The sequence below is a fragment of the Pongo abelii genome, chromosome 1, assembly GCF_028885655.2.
Source record: "Pongo abelii isolate AG06213 chromosome 1, NHGRI_mPonAbe1-v2.0_pri, whole genome shotgun sequence".
NCBI classification, from domain to species: Eukaryota; Metazoa; Chordata; class Mammalia; order Primates; family Hominidae; genus Pongo; species Pongo abelii.
Window position 1 is genome coordinate 24,537,860 of NC_071985.2, and position 12,336 is coordinate 24,550,195.

General features: G+C 37.2%; 1 protein-coding gene across 12 annotated transcripts in view; it reads right to left on the minus strand.

The window, feature by feature from the left end:
• Positions 1–12,336, minus strand: part of DNAH14 (dynein axonemal heavy chain 14) — a 499,118-nt gene that overhangs the window by 303,501 nt on the left and 183,281 nt on the right. For 11 of the 12 annotated variants that reach the window (XM_054519536.1, XM_054519533.2, XM_054519594.1 and 8 more), the window contains exons 24-26: positions 3,207–3,311; positions 2,996–3,114; positions 1,700–1,774 (exon numbers count right to left, since the gene is read on the minus strand). In XM_054519536.1, coding sequence (XP_054375511.1) covers positions 1,700–1,774; positions 2,996–3,114; positions 3,207–3,311 — 299 coding nt within the window. Of the gene's footprint in view, positions 1–1,699; positions 1,775–2,995; positions 3,115–3,206; positions 3,312–12,336 lie in introns of those variants that run through there. The other variant, XM_054519621.1, reaches the window with a different exon arrangement.

The following is a 12,336-nucleotide window of genomic DNA, read 5'->3' on the forward strand; positions in this document are numbered from 1 at the left end:
CAGTTGTACTTTTCGATGTTAAATAAAATTTGCATCTAAAACAACATGAAAAAATGGCATTTTAAAAAGAATTGCAAAGGAAGAGATAGGACTATCATTATTAGCAAATGATATAATTGTCTAACCAGAAAAATCCCAGGACAACAATTGAAAAACTGCTTGTCTTTTTTGCTTAAATGCCCAGATTCATTTTTTCAGGGTTTCTTGCCTACAGAAATCTCTCTTTACATACAAGATAACTCTGGTTCTTATCACATCACCCCAGGGGTAAGACTGAAACTGCATTTGCAAAAATTTTAACTTAGGACATTATGACACTGAAAGAGATCAGACGCAACTAACTTCATCTTGCTCCTAACCTTTAAACTGTCCTTTTTCATTCCTGGGTGTAGGCTGAACCAACCTTGGGAAGGAATTTAGTTTACAATTTGACTCAAACAAAACTGGCAATAGCCCTTTCCTGAAAAGACTCCTGTCTTGCCTGGGCACCAGTCTGCCTTTGCAGGATTAACAAATTATCTACAAGATTAGAAATTACGGTTTAGGGGTCATGCAGTCTCTTGCTGCAAGAGTCTGAACCTCCCAAAATATCACTAGTGGGAATAATATCACTATTGTAAAGCCTAAGATCAGTGCTTGAGATATTTTGCCAGCCCTGCACTTGATGGATCAGCTGACACCACCCAGTCCGGTAATATGGCTCAGTCAGTTCTGGGATCCCATCCAGGAACAGAAGACAGCAAGAAAAGCTCACTTTGACCCCCTCTATGATTCCATCTCCAACCTGACCAATCAGTACTCCCCACTTCTGGAGCCCCTACCTGCCAAATTATCCTTAAAAACTCTGATCCCCGAATTCTCCGGGATACTGATTTGAGTAATAATAAAACTCTGGTTTCCTACACAGCTGGCTTGTGTGAATTAGTCTTTCTCCACTGCATTTCCCCTGTCTTGATAAATTGGCTCTGTCTAGACAGCAGGCAAGGTGAACCCACTGGGTGGTTACAAGAATTGAAGAAAAGGAGAGCCAGAATGGTTATTTATGTAAGTAAATCATAATCTTCTCTGCTCTGGAAACCTTGTATTGGCTTTCAGAATAATATTAACAACTATAGATATAAAAACCTAAAAGTCAATAGCCTTTCTATTACCAACAATGAATAATTAGAAATACAATATAACAGTTCTAGTCAAGTTAGTTTTGAAAGTTCACACTCTGAGGTTTTTTCCTTCATTCTAAACAGATGCAATGATAGACTTATATATGAAAAGGAGAACGTTAGAAAGAGTAAGCCAAGTAAACAGTCCTAGGAAGTAAAAGTAGAACCAAAATGCAAAGTAGTGAGGTGTGCTCAAACGGGAGCCCTACTGAGCACAGTTCAGATCCTGAACAGTTTTCTGATACAGCTGAATCTCAACGTACACAAAAGCTATCTGAAGGTTGTTCATGTAAACACTCTCAAACTGACAGTTACACTGTAAAAGTGATTATTTTCCATTTAGTCATCATGTGCCATCATGTTCCATCAAAACCCATTTCATAAGAGATTTGACTCCATATTCTTTTCTGGATATTTCTCACTTAGATTAGTAGATAAGTGAGTTTTTAAAAATGTGTGTGTGTATATATATATATATGTATGTATATATATGTATATATATAAAATATATAATTTTAGGATTTGAAAATTGTACTTACTTTTTTAGCACATCGAACATGCTTTTTTCTACATTTACCAGCCACTGTTCTACAGCACTTCTTACACGGATTTTCCTAAAATTAGTTTCAAAAATAATGTCATGAAGAATTATTTTTTAATTCATGTTTCAGTCCTTTGACAAGCCTGTAGACTAAATTTTCTACATACTTTAATAATATTATGGGCCAAAGGATTACTACTGCCTTTTGGTTTTTCCAAATCTTAATTTGGAAAACTATGCAGAAAAACATGAACATGCTTTAGGAAATTCTGATATCAAAATATGAATTTACAAAATAAATAAGTTTCATGTAAAATGGTATTTACAAGATAAACAAATTGTGTTATAAAACAGTTCTGGATTCCTCACTGGAATTTTTCTTTTCTTTTCTTTTTTTTTTTTTTTTTGAGACAGAGAGAGTCTCGTTCTGTCACCCAGGCTGGAGTGCAATGGTGCCACCTTGGGTCACTGCAACCTCCGCCTCCTGGGTTCAAGTGATTCTCCTGTCCCAGCCCCCCAAGTAGCTGGGATTACAGGTGCCTGCCACCACGATCAGCTAATTTTTGTATTTTTAGTAGAGATAGGGTTTCACCATGTTAGTCAGGCTGGTCTCAAATTCCTGACCTCGGGTAATTCACCTGCCTCGGCCTCCCAAAGTGTTGGGATTACAGGCGTGAGCCACTGCACCCAGCCTTCCTCACTGGATCTTTTAAACAGCAGGGTTGGAATAGGGATTTTGGTAGATAAGAAGGGTTGGGCACAGCATTTTTTAAAAAATCAACTTACATCAGGATCACTTGCCAAAGGTTAGAGAGCCCTTGCTGGGGCTGGCAAATTGAACCAGTGTAATGGAAGGACCTAGTTTGTCATTATTGCCTGGGAGCAAACCACAGTGAAACCAGAGATCAGCAGAAGCAGTAGTGGGAGTAGCATCGACAACTCCAAATAGCCAATTTTCTTCTTATCTATATTCATATAATAAAACCAAAAAGGGAAAAAGCACTAAAAACAGAGTAGGAAACTTAAGGCAGAATTTAATGACAGAACAAAATGTAAGCGCAAATTAGAATGCACCCAGGAGTTTGAAGACTGCTTTCTCAACTTTTAATTAGAGCAAAGGTGAGATTATGTATTGTAGGGAATATGGAAAGGCAAAAGTATATTTACGTAAGGATATAATCTTTGAAGAAATAGTTTGCTTAGCATACTTTTATAATATATCAAAAATTTCAAAGCAGAGATTTTAAATAATGAGGTTGTACAGAATCTAAACAGTTTGTAACATTTATCATACTTTGGCAGCACGAGACCTTCCCCTTCAGCAGATATTAGCATTTTTACAGCAGGAGGGCCAATGTCTTGTTTCCATATCAATAATTGTTTTATATTTTCAAAGCATTTCACAAGATGAGGCTGTGAACCAGAAACAAATGTCAGTAATATTATTGAATTGTGATCTGAATATTGCTAATATAATATTGCTGAGCAGAGAAAGATGTTATTACCTGTACAGACTCAGGATTTCTGCTATCAGCTAGAATATCAAGAAGCTCGGCATTGCTAAGAAAGTAAAATCTTGGGAAAATTAATCTTTTAACTTCAAGGTAATCCTGTCCAGAATCAAAAGAAATGCAATTCAGAATATATGCTTAATTATGATATGAATTACATCCTCATTTTGACCTATACTTAAAAACAAAAGCCACAATATTAGTTATAGTATATATAGTAGTATCAGTCAAAATAACATTCCATCCTTAATGAAAGTGATACTTAAATTGCTAAAAAAAGTTTAATAAAGCTAAACTAAAACAAATGAAACCAAAATCAAAATAAACAAGAAAGCCCCACCCTTAGACACACATATACCATTTTATTCTAGTTTGTCATTATTGCCTGGGAGCAGGCAATATAATAATAATTATTATTATTATTGATCAAAACAATAAAGTATTGTATTTTGGTATTATCAACATTGCTTTCCCATACTTCTGACTTTCTGCTCTTATTTCCCTATAGGTGGAGTTATCACTTTATAGACTAAGTTACCATATCACAGATAACTTTACATTCACTGTATAGAGAATTTCTATATTTCTCACTCCTTTCTATAACTTAGAGGCATTAACACTAGTCTCAATCTTTTCCTTTTCTTCAGAGGAAGAGATACCCATTAACTTATGCCAGACTAAGATACTCTTGATTTATTTATTACTCTCTTGTAACTTCAATCTCTCCCTTGCAATAGGCCTCCCCCTAAATTGCTCTCATTATAACAATATAAGAAGCCCTCCATCTGTCTTTGTTCTCCTTTAGCTACTGTCTACTTGCTTGTCTTCTCTCCACGAAGTTCTTGAAAAGAACTTGTGAAGTCAGATTCTTTGTATCTCTCAGTTGTCTTGTGCTCTGCCACCTGGCCCTGACTACTACCAAATTTACCGAGAGCTTTTCAGTCTTTGTGTTACATGATATTTTCATAGCATTTGATACTGTTGACTCTGCCCTTCATTTTGACTTCTAAAATTTCACTCTCTTCCATCCCTAAGCTACATCTTATTATTTTCCATCAAAAGTCCCTCTTTGACCCATACATCTTAATGCTGACATCTGTTAAGTTCCAACCTCATCACTTTTCCTACTCATTATGCTCTTCTTGAGCTATTTGATACAGACATACTTGCTCTTCAGCTCAGATCACTTCTCTCTGCCCTGGATCTACATACCCAATTGCTAATTGAAGATGTTTACTTGAATGTCCTGTAAGTATTAGATTTTCAATATGAACCAAACATATCTAGGCATAACCTGGGACCTCTTTCTTTTATTCTCTACTTCCTATCTGATGCTCCAAGCTCTACCTTCTCTCATCTTCCTCATGGCCTTACTTTAGCCTCCAATATTTCTAGTCTTTTAACTGATTTTTAAATATCTATTCTCATTGCCTCCAATCCACTCTATGCTTCTTTCCAGAGAGATATTTCTGATTTAATTATTTCACTCTCTTATTTAAAATCCTTCAGTGGCTACTTATAAAAGTAAAAACTCATTGTGATATTCAAGGCCCTTCACCCTCTGTCCTCTGCCTGACTGGAGAATCTCATCTCTCACCACTTTCCCATCTGCAAACTGTTTTATCTGTACCATCTTGCTTACAAATCCAGAATGTGCCATACCTGCTCATGGCTCCATGTCTTTGTACTTTTTACCTTTGCCTAAAATACTCTTCCCACCTACCCATCCTTCTCTAATCTAACTCTTTTATCTATCTAACACCTACATTTCTTTCAAGACCAGTTATCATTGCCAGTTATCATTGCCCACAGGCTGGGTTAATTTCTCCTCTTTTATATGGCCATACCATCCAACCCATCATAGCATACATCACATTGTAATATCTCCTTACTCTTTTTGTCTCCTAAAATAGATTTTGAGTTCTGTAATAGCAGGGAATATGTCTTTTATCTTTGTAGTACCAACACATAGCAGCAATGCCTGATAAAAAATGGTGCTCAATACATGAATAAATGGAAAGCTATTGGTTTGTAATGATCCTCAGTAATAGTCTAAAGATGTGCTGGAAATATTTGGAAGCCTTATCTCAATGATGACTTGGTAAACCAGCTATTATTAACCAGAATCAATCTGGCTGCAGCCCCTTATGCTTGCTCCAGAGTGCAGATTTCAATAGAAGAGGGCCTATATGGGCAGATAATTTTGTATAGGCTGTGATTGCCTATAGTTGTTTTGGAGGGCTCATCACAACCACTGTTACTTGTGTTCAGTAAGCAAAAGCAATTAATGCCTGAATAAAAATCTTGGTTCATGAGGTAAAGTGAATACGTACACCACAAATCTCAAAAATTAAAATGTAGTATTTTAGGATACATGTCTAGCTTATACTTTAATGTTCTGAGAATGTATAAATATATGGAATCAGTAATTTAATTTATAGACTCATAAAAACATTGTTTCAACTTTTGCAGAATTTGTCAACTTAATAGTGCTAATAAAAATAGTTAACCTGCACAAGACTCAGTGCTGTGCTGGCTTCAGGTCTGACCCACCACAGCTCCAGTGATGGTGGCCACAGGGTGCTTTTGTCACCCTTCCGCCAGCTCTAGGCAGCTTAGCACACAGAGAGAGTCTCCATTGTTAGGGAAAAAGCAATTATTTTTGTCAGCACTTGTGCTTTAAATGCATCATCTCAGTGACAAAACCCCTCAAGGTAGCACTATCATTATTCTCAACTTTAAGATAAGGAAGGCAAGATGGCTGAATAGACTCCTCCACTGATTGTGCTCCCCACAGATATAACAAATTTAACAACTATCTCTATGAAAAAAGCATCTTCATACAAAGGTAAGCATTCATAGTACCTGGTTTTAACTTTATATTGCTGAAAGAGACACTTAAGAGAGTAGGAAAAACAGTCTTGAATTGCTGAAGCCACCCTTCCCCCACCCCCTGTGGTGGACTTGTGGCACAGAGAGAGAGAATGAGTGTGCTTGGGGGAGAGAGAGCACAGTGACTGTGGGATTTTGCATTGAAACTCAGTGCTGCCAACACTGGACATAACTCAGCTGAAGCCCACAGACGGAACATTTAGACCAGCCCTAGCCAGAGGGTAATCATCCATTCCAGCAGTCAGAACTTTAGTTTTGGTAAGCCTTGCCTCTGTGGGCTAAAGTGGTCTAGGGTTCTAAACAAACTTGAAAGGCAGGATAGGCCATAAAGACTGCAAGTCCTAGGCAAGTCCTAGTGCCGTGCTGGGCTCAGAGTCAGTGGACTGGGGGGACACATGATCTATTGAGACACCAGCTGAAGCAGCTAAAGGAGAGCTTGCATCGCCTCTCCCCCAACCCCAGGCAGCACAGCTCCCAGCTCCAAAAGAGACTTGTTACCTCCACTTCAGGACAGGAGAGGGAAGACTAAAGAGGACTTTTTCTTCCAACTTGGATACTGGCTCAGCCATAGTAGGATAGGGCACCTGGCAGAGTCATGAGGCTCCCATTCTAGGCCCTAGATCTTGGATGACATTTCTAGACACACTCTGGGTCAGAAGGGAACCTGCTGCCTTGAACAGAAGGATCCAGTACTAGCAGGATTCATCACCTGCTAACTAAACAGCCCTTGGGCCCTGAATAATCAGCAACAGTAGCCAGGTAGTACATGCCATGGGCCTTGGGTGAGACTCTGAGACATTTTGGCTTCACATGTGACCCACCATGTTCCCAGCTGTTTTGGCTATGAGGGAAGACTTCTTCTGCTTGAGAAAAGCACAGTGTAAAGTGTAAAGTGGACTTTCCCTTACAGCTTAGGTACCAGCTTGGCTACAATGGGGTAGGGCACCAAGCAGGCGCTTGGGGTCTCTGATTCCAGGCCTTGCCTCTTGGATGGCATTTCGGGACCTTCCCTGGGCTAGAATGGAGTCCACTACCCTGAAGGGTGAGTCCAAAGCCTGGCAGCATTTACTACAAAGTAACTAAAGAGCCCTTGGGCTTTAGTGAACATCAGCGGTACCCCGGCAGTACTCCCTATGGACTTGTGGTGGTGAGGGCCATGGAGAAAGACTCGTCTGCCTGTGGAAACGGAAGGGAAGAGTGAGAAGGACTGTGTCGTGTGGTTTGAGTGCCAGCTGAGGTGTAGTAGAATAGAGAAGTATATTTCTAAGGTTTCTGACTATAGATACTGGTTCCCAGACGGCATCTCTGGAACCGCCCAGGGCCCAGGGGGAACTCATTACTCTTAAGGGAACAACACAAGCCTGGCTGGCTTCACCACCTGCTGATTATGCAGCTCTAGGGCCTTGAACAAACATAGGCAGTAGCCAAGTAGTGATTATAGTGGGCCTTGCACAAGACTCAGTCAGTGCTGGCTTCAGGTCTGACCCACCACAGCTCCAGTGATGGTGGCCACATGCATGCTTGTGTCACCCCTCCACCAGTTCCAGGCAGCTCAGCACACAGAGAATGACTCAATTGTTTGGGAAAAAGTAAGGGAAGAGAACAAGATTGGTAATCTGGAGAATTCTTCTGAATCTTATCCAAGACCACCAAGGTGGTACCTTGTCTGCAAGAACCACAGCATTACTGAGCTTTGGATACTCCCTAATGAAAATACAGCTGCAGTGAGCAATAACATAGATAGTAACAGCCAAGTTTCTTAAAATACCTGGAAGACCTGCCCAAGAATGATAAGTTCAAACAAGCCCAGACTGCAAAACTACAATAAATACATAACTCTTCAATGCCAACACCAACAAAGCCTCAAGACCACCCAGGAAAACATAACCTTACCAAATAAACTAAATAAGGCTCCAGGGAGCAACCCCAAAGTGACAGAGATATGTGACTTTTCAGATAGAGAATTCAATACCTATGTTAAGAAAACTCAAAGAAATTAAAGATAACAAAGAAAAGGAATTCAGAATCCTTTCAGACAAATTTAACAAAGAAATTGATATGACTGAAAAGAATCAAGCAGAAATTCTGGATTTGAAAAATGCAATTGACATACTGAAGACTGCATCAGAGTCTCTTAGTAGCAGAATTGATCAAGCAGAAGAGAGAATTAGTGAGCTTCAAGACAGCCTATTTGAAAATACAGACGAGGCATCAGAAAAAAAGAATAAAAAAGAATAAAGCATGCCTACAAGATCTATAAAATAGCAGCTAGAAAAATAAAACATAGCCTAAAAATAGAAAAGCTAAGTTACTGGCCTTAAAGAGAAGGTAGAGATGAAGACAGGGGTTGAAATGGATAATAACAGAAAACTTCTCAAACCTAGAGAAAGAGATCAGTATTGAAGTACAAGAAGGTTATAGAACACCAAACAGATTTAACCCAAAGAAGGCTTCCTCAAGGCATTTAATATTCAAACTTCCAAAATTCAAGGATAAAGAAAGGATCCTAAAAGTAGCAAGAGGAAAGAAACAAATAAAACACAATGGAACTCCAATATATCTGGCAGTAGACTTTTCAGTGGAAACCTTACAGGCCAAGAGAGAGTGGCATGACTTACTTCAAGTGCAGAAGGAAAAAAAGCTTTTACCCTAGTATAGTATATCTGTCCAAAATATCCTTCAAACAGGAAGGGGACATAAAGATTTTCAAAAGAAACAAAAGCTGAGGGATTTCACCAAGATGACACATGTTATACAAGAAATGTTGAAGAGAGTCCATCAATCAGAAAAACACAAAATATTGTAATGCTATAATTGTGGTGTGTAAATTACTCATATCTTAAGTAGAAAGGCTAAAAGACAAAGTAATAAAAAAATAACTAGAACAACTTTTCAAGACATAGATCACACAATATGGTATAAATAGAAAAAACCAAAAAGTTAAAAAGGGGGACAAAGTTAAACTGTAGAGTTTTTATTAGCTTTGTTTTTGCTCATTTGTTTGTTTATGCAATCAATGTTGTCACCAATTTAAAATAACAGTTATATGATATTATTTGCAAGCCTCATGGTAACCTCAGATCCAAAAAGATAAAATAGATACATAAAAAAGAAAAAGCAATACATTACAAAATGCCACCAAAGAAAATCACCTTCACTAAAAAGAAGACAGGAGGGAAGGAAAGAAGGAAGAGAAGACCACAAAACAACCAGAAAACAAATTTTAAAAATGGCAAGCGTAAGTCCTTACTTATGAATGATAACACTGAATGTAAATGGACCAAACTCTCCAATAGGACATAAAGTGGCTGAATAGATTTTAAAAAAAGACTCAACAACCTGCTCCCGATAAGAAACACACTTCACCTATAAAGGCACACATAGACTGAAACTAAAAGGGTGGAAAAAGATATTCCATGCAAATGGAAACCAAAAAAGAGCAAGAATAGCTCTATTTATATCACACAAATTAGATTTCATGACAAAAACCATAAAAAGACAAAGAAAGTCATTACATAATGATAAAAGGGTCAATTCAGCAAGAGGATATAACAATTATAAATATAAATGCACCCAACCCTGAAGGGCCCACATATATAAAGCAAATATTATTCAAGCTAAAGAGAGAGATAGACCACAATCCAATAGCTGGAGACTTCAATACTCCACTTTCAGCACTGGACAGATCATCCAGACAGAAAATCAACAAAGAAACATTGGAATTAATCTGCACAATAGACCAAATGGACCTAATAGATAATTACAGAACATTTCATCCAATGGTTGCAGGATGCACATTCTACTCAGCCCATGGATCATTTTCAAGGAATGATATGTTAGGCCATAAAACAAGTCTTAAAACATTCAAAAACACTGAAATAATACCAAGTATCTTTTCTGACCACAATGGAATAAAACTAGAATTCAATTACAAGAGGAATTATGGAAATTATATAAATACATGGAATTTAAACCATATGCTCCTGAATGACCATGTCAGTGTCAATGAAGACATTAAGAAGAAAATTGGAAAATAATAACAGAAACACAACATACCAAAACCTATGGGATATACCAAAAGGGGAGTTTATAGCTGTGTCTATGTCAAAAAAGTAGAAAAACTTCAAATAACCTAAAAACGCACCTGAAAGAATTAGAAAAGAGCAAACTAAACTCAAAATTAGTAGAGGAAAACAAAGATCAGAACTGAAATAAATGAAATTAAACTATAGAAAAGATAAATAAAATGAAAAGTTGTTTAAAAAAAAAAATAAAGAAAACTGACAAACCTTTAGCCAGACTAAGAAAAAAAAAAGAAAGAAGACCCAAATAAATACAATCAGAGATAAAAAAGGAGACATGACAACCAGTACCACAGAAATTCAAAGGATCACTAGAGACTACTATGAGCAACTATATGCCAATAAATTGGAAGATCTAGTAGGAATGGATAAATTCCTAAACATATACAACCTACCAATATTGAATCATGAAGAAATATAAAACCTGAACAGACTAATAACAAGTAATGAGATCAAAGCTGTAAAAAAGTCTCCCAGCAAAGAAAAGCCTAGGACCTGATGCTTCACTGCTGAATTTTGCCAAACATTTAAAGAAGAACTAATACCAATCCTCACAGAGTCTTCCAAAAAATAGAGAAAGGAATAATTCCAAACTCATTCTGTGATGCCAGTATTATCCTGATACTAAAAGCAGACAAAGACACATTAAAAAAGAAAACTACAGGCCCATATCCCTGGTGAAAATTGATGCAAAAATCCTCAACAAAATGCATGCAAACCAAAGTCAACAACACATTTAAAAGGTGATTTATCATGACCAAGTGGGATTCATCCCAGTGATGCAATGATGGTTCAAAATATGCAAATAAATCAGTGTGAAACATCATATCAACAGAATAAAGAACAAAAACCATATGATCATTTCAATTGATGCTGAAAAAGCATTTGATTAAATTCAACACTGAATATAGAAGAAACATATCCAACAAAATAAAAGCCACATATGACAGACTCACAGCTAGTATCACACTAAATGGGGAGAAAATGAAAGCCTTTCCTCTAAGATCTGGAAGGTCATAGAGGCCAAGGGTGCCCAGTTTCCCCACTGTTATTCAATGTTAACACTGGAAGTCCTAGCTGGAGCAATCAGAAAAGAGAAAGAAACAAAGAGCATCCAAGTTGGGAAAGCAGAAGTCAAACTCTCCTTGTTTGCAGATGATATGATCTTATATAGAGGAAAACCTAAAGACTCCACCAAAAAACTACTAGAACTGATAAACAAGTACAGTTACAGGATACAAAATCAACATACAAAAATCAGTAGCATTTCTATATGCCAAGAGTGAACAATATGAAAAAAAAATCAAGAAAGTAATCTCATTTACAATAGCTACACATAAAATTAAGTACCTAGGAATCAACCTAAGAAGTGAAAGATCTCTATAATAAAAAATATAAAACATTGATGCAAGGAATTGATGAGGACACCAAAAAATGGAAAGATATTCCATATTTCATGAATTGCAAGAATCAATATTGTTAAAATGTCCCCACTACTCAAAGCAATGTACAGAGTCAATGCAGTCCCTATCAGAGTACCAATGACATTCTTCACAGAAATAGAAAAACTATCCTAAAATTTATACTGAGCCACAAAAGACCCAGAATATCCAAAGCTATCCTGGGCAAAAAGAACAAAGCTGGAAGAATCACATTACCTGACTTTAAACTGTATCACAGAACTACAGTAACCAAAATAGCAAAGTAGTCACATAAAAACAGACACACAGACCAGTGGAACAGAATGAGAAATCCAGAAAAAATCCGTACATCTACAGTGAACTCATTTTTGACCAAGGTGCCAAGAACATACATTGGAAAAAGGGCAGGTTCCTCAACAAATGGTGCAGGAAAAATTGGATATCTATATGCAGAAGAATAAAACTAGACTCCTATCTTTCGCCATATACAAAAATCAAATTAAAATGGATTTAACACTTAAATTTGAGACCTCAAATTATTAAACTACTAAAAGAAAACGCTGTGGAAATTCTCTAGTTTATTAGACTGGGCAAAGACTTCTTGAGTAGTACCTCATGAGCACAGACAACCACAGGAAAAATGGACAAATGGTATCATATCAAGTTAAAAAGCTTTGCACAACAAAGGAATCAACAAAATAATGAAGAGACAACCCACAGAATGGGAGA